The sequence below is a fragment of the Hydra viridissima genome, unplaced genomic scaffold, assembly GCF_058129835.1.
Source record: "Hydra viridissima isolate aposymbiotic clone 2 unplaced genomic scaffold, HvirCarnegie_v1 scaffold_16, whole genome shotgun sequence".
NCBI lineage: Eukaryota > Metazoa > Cnidaria > Hydrozoa > Anthoathecata > Hydridae > Hydra > Hydra viridissima.
This window is the reverse complement of record NW_028324315.1, coordinates 2,771,564-2,788,577: the sequence shown is the minus strand read 5'-3', so window position 1 is coordinate 2,788,577 and position 17,014 is coordinate 2,771,564. Positions and strand designations below refer to the sequence as shown.

The window sequence follows — 17,014 nt, the reverse complement described above, 5'->3', positions numbered from 1 at the left end:
TCTATAAATAAATATTTTAACTACAAAAGTTTATAAACAAAAATATACAAACTTTATGCAACACTTTATACAATTTATGCTAACAAACCTAATCTTATAACCTATAATGTATGATGGAGCAGATGGAATGGTTACAACCAAGAATAACAAATGATGGAGGGGTTACAACCAAGAATAATTAGAATCAACAGGTTCTTGAAAAGTAGTTATTTTTTTGCCTCACACTCAAGTGGATTAATAGACAAAATACTTTCACCACAAGCTGGACATCTGTAAGAACCATCAGCCAAAATATTTCCTTTGACACAGTACCAACAAAACAGATGACCGCAGTTGCTCACTTGAGGATTAGTTGCTTTTTCTCCACAAACATTACAGTTAATTTTTAAAAAACCTTCTTTCAAAGAACGTGTAAAACCAAAATGTCTGCTAATCAAACACAACAGATTATAAAGTTTTGGAAAGTTGATAAATGGCAACAAGCAAAAAACTGTTTCTGTGATTTTGGACCATATCAACTCTTTGCGCATATAGGCATAATCAATATATCGTGGAGATGGTTTATCTGGCATTATTACCTTCCAGTTAAAAAATCGATCTATTACATTTAGATACTCTCCATTTTTAATAAATAAAACATAGTTGATAAACTCAACCAGCTCTACTATTTTTCCAATGTTTGAAAAGATAATTCTTATTAGAACTTGATTCCTTTCAGATAAAGCAAGTAATTTTTCAAGCACTTGAAGAATTTCAAACTGTCTGCTAGAAACCCAGTATCTTGCTGCATTGAGAAGAAAATACCATAGCTTCTGCCGATCTGATAAACCACCAGGTGAAATGTATTTCATTTTGAAATACAATTGTCCAATAGTGGAATCAGATTTTTTGACTGAATACTTCCAGAGAATAAACAGTAAGAAAACATCTATTTCCTGTTCTAAATGGAGAAACTTGGTGAATGGTTCATTTAAAAGGGAACCTTTAATTTCCTTTTTGAAAATATGGAAAGCTTGATTAGTTAAAGAGTCTGCATCCAGCTGTGTAACACGCAATGGTTTGTAATGGTTGCTATTCATTTCTTTAAAAAAAAAAAAATAATCATGTGGATTTTTTTCAGCAAAAAAGGTTAAAGGCACTTAAAAAAATTCTATTCAAAATTATTTAACGAAACAACACAAAAACACACAAAAAAAATTCATCTTAAAAAAAAAAAAAATTAGCAATAGAAACAAATAATGACAGAATATCTTTGTGGTAAAATTATGATTTGTTAACAAGTTTTGAGTGTTCATACATGATACTCATACAACCTTATTTTTTTACTTATCCTTACATTCTGATCAGACATACTAGTTATTTTATATTCTTTACAATCTATTTATTTAAGCAAACGTATTTACCAATTTAGCTTTAATAGAATTATTTCTTAACTCAGTAAAAAAATAATTTGATTTTTCTTTGAAATACCTACTTATGCCTTTTTGTGTAGATTTTACATTTTTGACAGAGCATTTAAGCTTAACATTCACAATTATAGATAATTACTCTCAATAGTGAATGCCTCGATAAAAGAAAAAAAAAGTAACATAGATGTGGCAGTCTTCTAAACAAATTTTTTACTTTAAAATAACCTTATCTTGTTATCTACCATTTATAAAATTTTTAATAATACCACCTATATTAGTAAACAATCTACACTGATTAAGCTTCTTTTTATTATGTATTTATTGTAAATGTGTATTATGTATTTATTGTAAATGTGTAAAGAATGACTACTGATCACCAATGGGCACAACAAGCTTTAGCCTAGTTTACTACATTAGAACATCATTTACAGGACTTGACTTGTTGAAACTCTTATTTTAGTAATTACATTTGTTAATAATCAAATATGGAAATTTTGAGGCTGAGAAATTCCTTAGTTTCAATTGTTTACTTAGTTGTTACCTTACTTGTTTACATGGAATCTTATCAAACTCACTAATCATTCACTCATTCATTTATCGTGAATATGCTACTTTTTTATGTAGGTTATCTTTGAATGCGATTTTTTTTAGCAGTTTTGTTAAAAAAGCTTAGCTTATAGAAATCTGTACCAGGAAAAATAAACTTAACAACAGTAAAAGAATTTTTGCCAGTATGAACTTGTTGTCTATGCATATTTACGCGAGCTTTTGAACAATAAAAGTATCTTAACGCGTTTTTTCATACAGACTGTAATTCTACAATGCGGTCAACCCACATTTTTTTTTAATGAGATGGGCAAACTGAAATTTTACAAAAAATAACAATGCTTTATGTCTATTCCGGTTACATCAGACTCGCGAAAGGATAAGGGGAGGGGGGGGAGGGGAGGAGGGGAAGGTGGAGCAGGCGGGGATTTTCCATATGCTTATATTGGGTTTTTTTTTTTTTTTTTTTTTTTCAACCTTCTATTTTGAAAAGACTATCGTTAATTACTGTATTTTTTGTAAATAGATAACTTTTCTTAAGTAGGAAAAAAAGTTTTATAAACTTCTCAGCAAAACGCAAAAACCAAATTAAAAAAGCGAAAAAACGTTCTGCAAAAAAAAGGATGAGGACCGGAAAGCTATACAGCATAAAATGTTTATTGGTTGTACATGGGTTTTTTAAAAAATGCTATCATTCGTTTCAAACGAACAAACATGCTGTGCTTGTTAGTTTTTACATACATTGTTACTTTAGTAACGATGAACCTATTTTTGTCACTTCTAACAGAAGTGCTCAAAGCTCATTATTTTTCAAGAAATCTTGATGGTTTTTGAAAGAAGTTTTGTTAATTTCAGAGTGGAATCCTATCGAACAGAGAAGAAGAATGGAATCCTGTTGAACAGAGAAGAAGAAAAAATAATGAAGAAAATGAGCCATTTCAAGGGAAGTGAAAAGCTACCCCCGCAAGGCATCTACACTTGGAAAATAATGTAGCAACTCTTTTCTTATAATTGCTACTCCAAAATGGTCACAGCAGTGAAAATGATCATAACTGTGAGCCAGCAGAGCATCATCCTAAACGAGGATGGAAGAAAAAACTTTCTAATCATTAACCGTGAGCTGCAAAGAATAGCTGTTCAATCAAAATAAACCTTATGCTTGAGGAAAACAAATCGAATTAAAATAAAACTATAAAAAAATATTGTCAAAAAGCAAGCAAAAAGTCTCGAAAAAAACTTTGATGCAGTTTTGGAGCATTTTGGGTGATTTGCTTTCAGATGCGTTTTTTTTAATGCTCGTGTAAACTAAAACAACAAAAGCCAAACTTACACCAAGAAAGAGATTTCGAAACAAAATACGGAACGAAACAAGGTACGAAATAGATAAGAAAGTCTGTAAAATGACTTTTTTGAAAACTCTGCAAGCAACACAAAACAGAGTAAGAGTTTTTTTTTGACAAAGATAAATGGCATCGTAATTACGATCAGGGAAGTAAATATGTATGACCTACATAAAAAATATTCAAGAGAATCTAAACTTAATAACTTGTCTACATACGAGGCTACATTTTATATATACTTTTTATCTCAGGTTAAACCTTCCATAAAAGGACGCTTGTACAGTATAATCTCTCTAATTCGAATCTCCTTAATTCGAAAACCTCCGTAATTCGACTAAAAGTAAAGTCACCGTGAAATGCGCTTAAGAAACTCTTTTGTTTAACTTTCTATAATTCGAATCTCTATAATTCGAAAACCTCCCTAATTCGATTGGATTTTTCGGACCCTTTAGTGAGTATCTCTCTGTAAATCGATTTTTTATTTTCTGAAGTGTAAAAAGCTCGTTAACCATTGAGTTTTTTTTTTCAAATTTCAAATGTTTTGAATTTTTGAAAAACGATTAACGTGAACTATTATCTTTTGTTTAAAAAACATCATGGCGTCAAAGAGATCGCATAAAGAAACCAATTTAAAGCGGAAACACGATGTTCTACTGGAATTGGAGAAATTAAAAACAAGTAGAGGTTTCGAAAATCTTTGATATTCCACCAAGCAATCTCTTAACCTGTAAAAAGAATAAAGATAAAATATTTGACGCTTTTCTTCAAGGAAATTTGGCTAAACGGGTGAAGGTTGATACGTATTATCATGTCAACAAAGCTGTACTTAAATGTTTCAAACAAATGAGCCTATATTCAAAAGAGGCGATCAACAATAACTGACTTTTTTTTTTTTTTTTTAATAAAAAAGTTTAAAACACATAATCTCTATTGCATTTAGGCCTAAGAATCACTATTTGTTTGTTTTTTTTCATTTCTATTTGTAATTTGACCAGAATATTTGAAAAAAAATCAACTTTCTATAATTCGAAAATTTCTCTAATTCGAACTTTTATTTTTCCCCATGAAGTTCGAATTAGAGAGATTGTACTGTATTAGGTGTAGCCTTTATAAAAGTAAATTTTGTTTTCTCTAAGAAACATCGCAATCGCTGTTGCTCCTTAAAGAAATTTTTTCAAATTTCCAAATTACTTTGATAAAATGATCTGGCAGAAGCTTAAACAAATGAGAAACTTGAAAAACTTACTTTCAATTTAAAACAAAAATGCATCCTCTACTATATTACAAGTAGCAACATAATTTTTACAACCTTGGCATTCAGGTTAGCAGCTCCAATCAAGGAATGCATGGACGGAGAATGTAGCAAGAAGGTGCAAACAGAAAGTTATATCTGGCTTTAAAAAAATATATTGAAGAACATTTCAAAGCTCCGATAAATTACTGTATTAACTTTGTACTTATTCTGCTGCATATCCCCTTTAACCATCCATCCCTAATCGTCAGGTTAGAATTATTTTGTTCTATCTCCAATTTTAAACGTTGGGAGAAAATGAATTGTTAATTTTACTAAGTAATGATTACTTTTAAAATACATTTTATTAAAAAAAAATTTTTTCTAAATAAATTCTTTAAATATAAATTATTTAAAGAATAAGTTATTATTTCTAAAAAGTAAAATTTTAAATAATTTTTACTTATAGAGAAAAATCAAAAACTTTCTTTCAACGTTGAAAATGGGAGATGGAACAAAATAATTCTAACCTGACGTAATGGTAATAACTCTTGGGTTTTTGTTATCAGGACGTACTTCCTAACGACTCCGAATTCGGGGACCTAAGCTCAGCATAAACAGAAACCGAGTTTATACTGATGAGGAATATGTTCTTGTAATGGAGAAATTTAGAACAAAAATAAATTTACTTTTTTTAAAATGGAAAAAATAATTTCCATAGAAAAATTCGCCATCTTGATCACAAATAGAAAAACGGACCTAAATATTGAAATAGCGTCTTGGCTAAAATTTTATAAAATAAAACAAAATAGATATAAACCCACCACACCATAATTGAAGGGTGAAAATTAAGAAATTAAAGCACAAGAAGTCACAACATTGAAAAAAGTGACAAAATATAAAAACCGGTACTTCAAGAAATCGAATTGAAATTGTTATGAAAAAATGGAAAAGCAATAGGAATAAATAACAATAGGAAAATTAAAAGACATTAAAAACATAATACGCAGATACCTAAAGATGCAAAAATTTATCATAGGTTTTTACTACCGGTAAGCACATATATTGATATAATCATAAAAGGCATTTTACAATTCAAAATGGCCTTCTTTTTCTGTATAAAAAATGTCTAGCTCTTTTTCCATCTTCCTCATGTTTCTTCTTAAGTTTGTCTTCTAAACACTTTGTTCCTAAAATTCAATTACGTAACGTTGATTGTACCTACCTTTTCTATTCATTAAAAACTGTATTTATTCAGGCATTCATCTGTGTCATAACGTCCTAATACTTAACCCAGCCATTTTTAAAGCCATGGTTTGAATGCGCTTCGTTTCAGTGGACATCTTTAAATAAATTTGAATTGTTAAAACAAAGTGCATCATTAAAAACAATTTAGTTATTTGCTATTTATTTATATTTAAATAACTAATATTAGACATCGGTGTTTTTATTTAAAAATAACTTGGTGAAAATAAAGCAACAACTTTGCTTCATTTGCACTCTGATAACTAAATCTTTAATAAGAAAACCAGATCTGAGAATATCAAAAAATTTCATCGTTGAGAGATGACGCCCTACTTCTTTCTTTCTAAGTTTATGCCGGACCTTTCGTGTTTGAACATTTGTATTTAAGGTTGTTTACATCGGGTTTAAGTAAGTCAAGCAAATCCTGGAATCCTCGTAAAGTTTGGCACCCAGTATAAAACCCTAGATCTTTTGTTGCGTGTTTTTTTTTTTGATACATTAGAATGTTTTATTTTTCTAGATGTTAGAATGTTTTGTTTTAATTTGAGCAACTGTTTGTTTTTCTACACTTGGCGTAAAAGAATGTAAATTATTGAGTTCCACATTTAAACCAGAACGTTGCTGCATAAACAGCAACGCGAACTTAGAATTTTTGAATGTCAATGTCAATCCACGGTGGGAACATTCCATTAAAATAGGTTGCTAAAAATACTTTTGCTGCCTTTATGCGGATACTCAGCCTTAACTGAGTAAAATAGAGCCGTAAGATAAATATTTTTAAGAGAATCACAACAATATACTTGTAGATTAAATAAAAATTCTTTTAACTCTTCTCAGGGATGGCGTTGGGAAACACTATGATGTCAGAAGACACTATGATGTCAGAAGACACTATCGACTAAAAAAGGTAAAGTATTGAAAAGTGCAAATTGAAAACTTTTTTTTTTAAATAATTTTTTATTCTCAATCCATAAAAATTGAAGTACTAATTTTTTCCAGATTTTTTGTTTTTTATTATACAACCTTTTCAATGATATATATCGACTGCATTTAATCGAACTGTACCATGAAAAATATATTAAAATAAACCTGCGTCGTAAGAAATTTTATCAAAAAAAAAAAAACAAAAAAAAAAACTGAACTTCAAGAAGCTCTTGTTAAATTCTTTCACATTAAAATTTTCATAAATTGAAAAAATCTAATTAAGGGTTTTAGCAACAAAACCGCTATCAGACATTTGTAGTAAGTCATATTCATGATTTTTAATCATGTGATTTGCCACTGAGCAATCCAAATATAGAACTCAGATAAAAGGAGACGTTAAAATAAAGTGTTAAAACAATAACAAGGCCCGATTGGTCATTCACACACAAATGCTTTTGCAGAGTGATTTTTTTCGTAGACAAAGAATAAGGGATAGATTTCTTGAATTATTAAAAGAAACCTGTGACTTTCTAAATTCGAGAAAAAAAAAACCTTTTGAAACTGAAGAAATCCAAAAATATTTTTCGCTTTTATTTTTGAAACTTAGTTCAAAATTCAATATATAATACAAATTCAAATTCATTAAAAAAAATTGAATGAAAATTTCTAATTCCATCTATAATAAATTTCTTAATATGCCACCCCGCGCCATATTTGCTTCAAGGAATGATTCTTGATTTCAAAAGAAATGTCCTGTTAGTTAACCAAATAACGAACGAGAACAGCCTCAGAGGAAATCTCCTGATAAATTATAAAACATTTAATCGGTAAGTTTGTGAATAAAGTTAAAAACGCATCAATAAAATCACCGCACAAAAGTATTACCCATCAAGCACGGGTTGTGCTTCTAACCCACTAAGTATAAACACAGGGAAGACAATGCCAAAAATACAAGCACTATAAAAAAAAAAAAAAAAAATGAGAAAAAAGAAAAGGTAAGGGGAGAAAATAAAGGGAGAAAAAAGAATAAATAAAGGGAGAAAAATAGATAAAAAGCAAATAAGTGGAAAAACCTATTACATCATAGAATAAAAAGCAGACAAAAGGGAAAAATAATAAATAAAGGAGGCGGAGATTAAATCTTTTAGATGAGATTTGTTTCAATTTTTAAACTTAAAAACTCAAAACACAAAAAAGGTTTACCTAATGACTGTTGATGAAGAAATATTTGTCAGTGCAGTTAACAATGTCCCAAAACCAACAAAGTACGGCCAATTGTTTTCAATATATGCTAAACGTTTTACTACATTCCATCCTGAAAAGAAAACTTCTATCAAAGAAAAGAGAAAGAAAAGCTTTTAAAAACTTTAACCCTCTCTCCCCAGTTCACTATTTTGTTATTAGCAACTACATTAAAAAACCTTCAAAAAAAAAAGCAAAGCTGCACCTAGATTTGTCCAGGTATATTCAAATGCATAAAGAGAATATAAAAGAGCCATATGAATGAAAGATAGCGTAGGGCCAACAATGGGGATCAACCCAACTAATTGTGCCTAAATTTTAAAAATAATATTGTTAAGCAGAACAATATTTGTAAAATTTTATTCTTACAAAATAAAAGAGATGGTCAAAGTTATTGAAAAATACACAAATACATGTTCTAAAATAGGAAAACTGTGATATCAAAATAATGGTTTGTCCTAGAAAAACTCAAAACTGTTCATATTGCAATATATTGCAGTTAAAGCGAAGTCCAAAGTTAAAATATTTATTAAATAAAATCAAAAAAGTAAACATTTAATATATATATGAAGACCACACTGGAAAAACGATCAAGCTACATTTTAGTTTTTTTTGGGTTTTTCCCCCTGTTATATTCGGTAGAGCATCCCGCCATCAGAAATTGCGTAAATGCGTAAATTCCGATGTGAGAAATAGTTTATAAAGGTGACTCCGATGTAATGCGATGGTGAGGAATGGTATCACATCGGAGGTGCGATGTAGTCCGAGGCCGATGGGGAGAATTTCACGCACTCTCCGATATATTTCGAGATTTACGCATTATCATACGATATTTTCGCGTAATTTCACAATAAATCGTATTTAAAGTGTAAACTCGTAATATTGTGGTATTTACGATGTATTTATCTATAATTACGAAGTTTTCGCAAAATTACAGCAAAATTTTGCAAGCCACCACAAACCATCGGAAAATATCGGAAAATAAAAGGATTAAATCACATCGGAGTCACCTTTATAAACTATTTCTCACATCGGAAATATACGCATTTACGCAATTTCCGATGGCGGGATGCATACTTAAGAACATGGTCATAAACAAATATTTTCAGTGGACATCAGCTGTTCAATATTATCAACACAGAGGTTCTTCTAAAAGTGACAATATTACAAGCTGTAGAAAAAAACTCTTCTAGAGTTTGCTGAAGCAGCTGGAGTGTACTAATTATTATTGGCAACTTAATCTATTAATCTATTATCTATTGGAAAGGAACATCTCATTACTTGCTTATGACAAAGACAACTTCATTTGCTAGAGACTGATCAATGTACTTAGTTACCAAGTTTATTTTTGCAGAATGTTAAGTTGAGAGTACTGTCTTTTAAGCTCAAAATATATTTGATGCAAAAAAAAAAAAAACAAGTAAACTTTTGTGAGCACTTAAAGAACAAGCTTGTTGAATTTGAATTTTTTAGCTTCAAAAATGTTATCTATATTATTGGCTGCTAAAAAGCTTCAATGGATTTTTACACCAAGACTTAAATACTTTATAAAAAACTTTTTCATTCCTGTGTCTTAAATTGTATTCTAAACAACATATTGAATAGTGTGGTGAAAGCAATTATATTCAATTACATTAGTATTGGTTGCAATTCTAAGATCTTTATTGAGCCAAATTTCCATTTGCATTTTTAAAAATGGACTTCATAATGCAATGTCTTTCACATTTTCTTTCAATTAATTTCCATGCTGCAACTATTTTACTATTTATTTTCAACTTACTTAACTTTATTTCCTACTTGCACTAAACTTGTTAAAAAAAAAAAAAGCAATATTTTATAGAAACCAATCAAATGTGCTGTTTTAGAAAAACATTTGGCAACTAAATATTTTTGTTATCAAAATTGCAGATAAAATATTTTATCAGTAGTGAAAAGTACTCCCAGTTGGTCAACACTGACAGTATAATTTATACTTTAACTATTTGTTAATTATATTTTTTAATAATTTATGTAGCGTTGCACAAATACTGCTGATGTTTACTGTTATTAAATACACTTTTCAGGTTCTGGTGTAAATAGTGCTCAGAATGAGAAATACATGCTTTTTTGCTTCCTCAGACAACAATAAGGATAATTTTGACCATTTATACATTGCAATACAATAATCAACAAATGTATTAAGACAAACAAAAAGGTTAATTGTGTGAATAAGGAAATAAATATAGAAAAAACTGATTACAACTTTACTAACTTAAAGCTGTTTAAAGTATTTTAGCAACTTTAAGCACTTTGATCAATAACCATCAAAAGCATAATTTACCTGCATTAGAAAGAGAACTTCAACTTGTATGCTGAACAAAAAATCAGCTAACATTTTGCTCAATACTTTAAAAAAACTAAATGAAAATTTATTTAACATTAGTGCAATAAAATGTTACCAAAATCAGAGAGATGCACTTTTGTTTTTGCAGATTTTATGAGTTAAAAAAGAAAGAAAAAAAAAAATAGATAAAATAATAAGGATAAAAGATTAAACCTTTCTTTGGTTGAAACAAGAGAAGTTACTGGTCTTCCCAATTTCTTTCTGTAAGCAACATCAGCTATTTCCTGTGCATAACAAAAAAGATTTAGTAAAATACATCAAAATGAACTCAATTTTAAAACATTGTAAAAATCAAGAACAAAAACAATTTCACACAGCAACCATTTTATATATTTAATAAAGCAACCAATAGTTTTCTATTTTAATATCATGTGTGGATAGAAAAAGAGAAAACTTGGAATGTTTGCTATAAAAATACTTCATGGTTGCTCACCAAGAACCAAAAACAGTTAAGTATTTTACATAACCAGAATAAAGGAACCACCCACAAGTACTTAAATGTGTAGGTCATAGATGGTTCGAGCCATGACCAAATTGTACTTTGCTGACCTTGATTTTTCATTAACAAAGCTATGAAAATGAAAAAAAAAGATACCATTGTTTAGTTAAATTTGGAAACTTAACCTATATTTCATCTAAATCCAAAAGTATTAAAATTGCCATTAAAAATTTGTGTTAAAAAAGAAAAATATAAAATTGCAAAAAAAGATTGGGAACAACATTGGGGAACTCATGAGAAGAAAAACAAACTTACCAGTTACAAATGTCATGAGATATTTAACTGCAGGAACTACACAATATTCAAAAAGCACCACACTAAGCTATAAATGAAAATTTAAAAAAGTATATCTAAAACAAAATCTAAATCTATGGCTATGTATGCAAAACAAAGAAATTACAACCATTTATGGTACTTAAAGTTTCATGCCTTTCAGCAATCATCAGCATTGAAATACTATTTCATGGCTAATGATTGCTGAAAGGCATAAAACTTTAAGTACCAACAAAGTTGTCATCCTTCGTTGTATTTTCAATATATATATATATATATATATATATATATATATATATATATATATATATACACACACACACACATATATATACACATATATATATATATATATATTAGGTATATGACAAAGAAACTTTTTTCAAAATTTTAATTTTCCTGATGTTGCATTTGATGAACTTTTACCAATAGATCACTGTTTTGAGGTTTATTTCAGTGGATCACAAAAAAAACCTCCGGCACCTAGCACCTCACCACTTTTAACCTTTTTCGATTTTTCACTTGATTTTGTTCCCAGTTCTTACTTCCTTATGCTTGACTTTGATTTTTAAAACTGTAAATATATAATATTGTATATTGCATAGTTGTTCATATCATTCAAAAAAAATTTGTTTATTTGCAGTATTAATTTGCAAGATCTGCTGTTTAGTGCTTTGAAAATATGTCCTTTAAAAGTAAAAAGTCAAAATCAGCAGTGGAAGCAGCTGGTGAAATGTGGAATCAACCACGAAGCGCCATCCTAATATACCACAGGTAAAACAGGATATGAGCGACAAATTGTGTAAAATGCCTTCCAACAGAGATATCGTTGGAAGATTCTTGGGACTCTTTGAAGAATTGAAAGGACGACGTGATCGACTAACAAAAATATCCAAGGAATTGATGAATCTTTGGCAGAAGTTTAATTTTCCTGTTCTTTCCAAACAACAAGTGTCTGCTAATGTTGACAAACTTATCACATCATTTGAGAAACACAGAAAGAGACCAAATGCAGTATTTGAAGAAATTCTTGTTCATCTGTTCGATATAACAAAACCAGATGGAAATTGGCTTTGTAGTGAGGACAAACAACTGTACAAAGTACAAATTGAATCAGATGGCAGGGTGGGATATACAACTATGAAAGTGGTTCCTATGTCAACAATCCATCCATCAAAAAGGGCCAAAAGCACATCAGAACCCTCGACAAACCAATCTTCGTACCACTTTCCTGCGATAGTGAGGATTCTGAGGAAGGAAGCAGCAGTGGTGACTCGGAGGCAGTTCCAGGAGAATCTCCCAGAAAGCGTGCAACACGCCAGTCAACTAAGTCTGGTTCCAAACTAGTGTCTAGTCACTCTTTGTCAACCAGAAAAATGTCACGGGTGCTTCAAAGTCTGGCTGAGGATGGAGTTTGTGTCCCAACACCATCACAGTCTGGCGTCAAACAATCAGAGATGCAGAACAAGTTAAGAACCGCCTCATGGAACTGATCTCTGAAGAGAAATTTTCTTTGCATTTTGATGGTAAGAAAATTGACAAGACTGAGTACCAAGTTGCGTGCTTGAAAAATGACAAAAGAACATTAAAACTTGGCATTTTGGTTTGTGACAGTGGATCCTCTGCAAACATATATAAAGCACTACAGGACCTACTTGATGATTACAATGCATGGAACAGTATTTTGATGATCATCTCTGACACAACAGCTGTAAATACTGGTGGCAAGAATGGAGTTGTAGCCAAGCTTCAAAAAACATTTCAAGATAAGGGATTCGATGAACCTCAATACATCAGCTGCCAACACCACATTCTTGATCTTGTTCTACGACATGTGTTGCATTTCTTTTTTCCTATACAGTCACAGTCGCCTAACATTAACTACAAATTTATTGATTAGATTATGGAGCATTATGATGATCTAAGAAATGCCTACAAGGGCACAGCAGTGGTAGCAGAGTATGAGAACCTTGGCTGGAGACATGACTTTAAATTTCTTTTTCAGCTTTGTGAAGCATACAAGTTTTACAAAAATGAGGCAAAATGGCCTCGTATCAAATGGCACAAGCTGCCATCACTGCACAATGCCAGGTGGAACTCAAGAGGCATTTTTGCGCTTATTGCATTTTTCATTCTTCCAAACTGGTGAGAACAGCTGAGGATAACTTGCAATTTTGTTGCAACTACATGGTGGCGGTCCTGGTTTTCAAAACAACACTATGCAGAGGCGGCTTATGAAGACCTGCTGTCAGCAATATCCCAACTTAAATGTTCCAAAGCTGTGAAATGCTTCTCTACCCACTGGAAGAAGGAACATAGTAGCCGAGAGAGCTGTAAAGTTGATGGAGGACATTCGTTCTTCTTGCAGAACAAACAAATATCTAAACTGTAAATTTATTAATACTAATACACAAATCTGAAAGATTATTAACATCACTACAAATGCTGTAGGACAGTGTAGGTACTCATTCTCATGTATTTCTCATGTATATTGTATATAAAGCTGACATATTATAATTAATAGCCTTTAGACCGCTATGTGTTGTATGGTTAAATATGAAACTGTCTTAGGTGCGGGAAGTTTTTTCAAGGTATGGTGAAATCAATGTCATTTCTGTGACTTAAAAGTTCATCATTTAGAACCCCAGGCTAATTGATTTAAAATTTATCATATACCTAATATATATACATACATACATACATACATATATATATATATATATATATATATATATATATATATATATATATATATATAGAGAGAGAGAGAGAGAGAGAGAGAGAGAGAGAGAGAGAGAGAGAGAGAGGTACCATACTTTCATAGAATCAAGGAATAACCATGTAAATATAACCATATAAATATTTTAAAATGTTTACCAATAACAAACCTCCATTTAAGAAGCAACATTGGGCAATCATTGGTAAAACCTTTGCTTTTCTAAACATACATGTGCACTATGCTAAACATACATGTGTACTGTGCTGACTTAAGAAATATAAATGCTATCTTTATTTATATGTACTGCACTAACTTTACATGCTAATTTACTGTACTTTCTTTTTAAGCATACATGTGTTATATACTAACTTTAAAAAGATATTTACTTTATAGCTTATACACTGCTGCTCATAATTATTTGCCCATCCACATTTTGTTTGACATTATATATATTTGAGATTTATGTCTTTGATTTTTAAAATTATTTTTATGTTGTTCTTATTTCAAATCTATGTACTAATATTAACTCTATCTATGTTATAACTCAATGTTGGCCTTTAAATACTTGTACAGAAGTTAGTGAATTAACAAAAATTCAAAGAATAAAAATATACTGGATTTTATAATCTTTTAGGACCAAACTTTTAACTCAGCCTCTTCAGTACTTTTTTTTGCTACTTAGTGACAAGATTTAAATTTACTTTCAAATAAATGAAGGTTACATAAGTATAGTATTTCTTGTGCTGTGTCACTTTTAGAAAGTTTTAGCTACTAATAAACAAAAAAATCATCTGAATGCATCTGAAATAACTTTGCAGTTAAACTTTTAGAGGGTTAAACCAGTCATTGTGCTAATAGTTAAAGAGAAGTTGAAAAAACTGGGTCTTCATGGTAGAGTGTTAGTAAGAAAGCCAATTTTATGCATGATTAATAAGCAGATGAGGTTACCATGGACTAAACTACACAAATATGAAATGATGAACTTTAGGCTTGGAACTTTTGACTCCAAAAGGTGAGTACCAGCAGGGGAAGTTATATTTAATAAAAAGGATCAACCAAGGCTTTTCTCTTTTATTAAACATGGAGGTGGTGTAAAACGGTTTTTTTTCATGGCAATACAGTTGGTAATACTCAAAAATAAAATGGCATAATGAAGAAAGATAGTAATAAATTATTAAACAAGTAATAGTGAAGTAATACCAGGAAAATGAAGTGTTGCTATCCAGACTTGCTATTCTTGGGACAAGATTTATTTTACAGCATAATGATTCTAAACACTCATACAATCCATGTTAAAATTATTTAAATACATAAATAAACAAGAAATGCTAGAAGCTTTAGATTGAACTCAATTAAACTACTACCTTTGAACTCAATTGAGCTATTATGGGATGTGTTGGTCAGATAGGTGAGGAAATTGTGCCCCTACAGTTAGGGAACTTTTAAGGGGTATTCTGCAAGGAAATGTATTTAAAATTTCAAAGGACACATTAACTAATTTGATTAGCAGGATGCCCAGAGTTTATAAAGTATTATTCAAAGATTAAGGTGGACACACAGAAAAATTAATATTTAACAACGATAATTAAATTTATTTTAACCAATGTGTTTATCACTCACATCAACTGAGTTAAACTTTTAAGAGTTATTTATGTGAAAAATATTTGATTTATTTGGTGGGTGATTACTTTTAGGCAGGAGTGTACATGCAAGGTGGCTTTGGAAGGGTTTGCCAAATTTCACAAGCCTAATCTGTAAAAACTGAACTTCTAAATTAGAAAGATACCTAGGCTCAGGTCAGGATATCTTTTTTTCCTTCCCCCTCCCCTATCTCTGATAGGATCTGTACACATACAAAACTTTCTCTCTAAACATTTGCCAATTTTTTTACAATCAATAATGTACATACTTCTTCTCATTCCTTGAGTCTCTAATACTATGTCTTACAGAAGGACGGTTATTATTTGCTTGTTCGTCATCAATGTTGACCACAACTCCAATACCTAAGAAAGAATCTCGAATACCACATAAGAAACCAAAAACTGATGGCTTAACAATATTCATAGCATGATGTTTTTATGACAATTCTAAAAGAAAATTACAAACTTTAAGAACTTCTATTGTTAAAACCTTGAAGTATAAAAAACTAACTTTACCTATAAAAGAAGTTTTAGAATTAAAAATTAAGTTTTGGATAAAAAAATTTGTACATCAATGGTAAAGAATCAGCTACAGCATAAAATTTAATTATTGTAAAAGAGAGAAACAACTACAAATTGTGACTGAAATAAAATAGAGGCCCTTACTCATTTTATGACATTGAAGAAACTGAAAAAAATACTGTTAAGATAATATGTGATAAAGTAAAGTGATTGAAATATTAGTTGAACATAGTAACATTAATTCCACTTTTAGTCAAATGATCTTTTTAAAAAACATTATCACATTTAAAATAGCTTTTTGAGTTCAGAAATCAATACACATATTATAATCAAACTTTAATTGTCCTGTCTATTTAACAATAACCATTAGAAGTAAATGATAACCTTTATGGTTTCTTTATGAGTCTTTATTTTGTTTTTTGATTTATATACATCTATTTTAATACAACTCTTTGCTATGTAATGAAAAATAAGATTTGTTTGACAAACCAATATACAAAACTACTTGAACTTTGGTACCATAGACTCATAAAACCCTTTAAAACTAAATAAAAGAGGAAACAAATGAAGTTCATTTTGAATAACTGGTCTTAAAACGTTGAAAGTAAGCTGAGAGGTTTGTAGTTACAAAAAAAAAAAAACAAACTCTTTTACGAGTAAGATAAACTATACCTTTATTTTACCTCGTAATTGGTAATAACATATTATGATTTACAGTACAATAGCAGACGAAACACCATATAACTGTGTGATATTGCAAAGACATGATAATAGTTTACAAACATAAATAAGAAGCTTAGTGATTTGTACGTAAGTTGAATAAAGAGTTTGGTGGTATACTTAGAAGATTTTATAACAGTGATATTTTTTTTATTATCTTTGTCAGATAAACACCAGAGACCTTTTATTAAATTGCTATGAGACTATAAATATTGTAATTGTATTAAGATGCGTATTTTTTGCGTATAAAGTTTAAATGATCATAACGTTACATTTAACGGATATTTACATACTTTCATCACGTAGTTATTAGACGGAAGC

The 17,014-nt window shown here is 30.1% G+C and overlaps 2 protein-coding genes across 4 annotated transcripts; both read right to left on the bottom strand.

Moving 5' to 3' along the window:
* Positions 1–81: 81 nt before the first annotated feature.
* Positions 82–1,079, bottom strand: LOC145181519 (peroxisome biogenesis factor 2-like). Its single transcript, XM_080056624.2, has one exon. It carries the CDS (start codon positions 1,077–1,079, stop codon positions 207–209), a length of 873 nt encoding a protein of 290 aa, XP_079912750.2. The 3' UTR covers positions 82–206.
* A 6,178-nt stretch (positions 1,080–7,257) lies between these two features.
* On the bottom strand, positions 7,258–16,957 carry LOC149877342 (etoposide-induced protein 2.4 homolog). 3 transcript variants are annotated; one of them, XM_090074372.1, is made up of 10 exons: positions 15,721–16,957; positions 13,970–14,030; positions 11,075–11,141; positions 10,754–10,890; positions 10,474–10,544; positions 10,258–10,333; positions 8,143–8,248; positions 7,899–8,010; positions 7,581–7,652; positions 7,258–7,496 (listed from the first exon to the last, which is right to left on the bottom strand). In XM_090074372.1, the coding sequence occupies exons 1-10, from the start codon at positions 15,873–15,875 to the stop codon at positions 7,415–7,417; spliced, it is 939 nt and encodes a 312-aa protein (XP_089930498.1). In that variant the 5' UTR covers positions 15,876–16,957; the 3' UTR covers positions 7,258–7,414. The 3 variants fall into 3 exon arrangements, with proteins under 3 accessions (XP_089930498.1, XP_089930499.1, XP_089930500.1); XM_090074373.1 differs by having other exon boundaries at positions 13,981–14,030; positions 15,721–15,900; XM_090074374.1 differs by lacking the exon at positions 13,970–14,030 and having other exon boundaries at positions 15,721–15,862.
* Between the last annotated feature and the right edge of the window lie 57 nt (positions 16,958–17,014).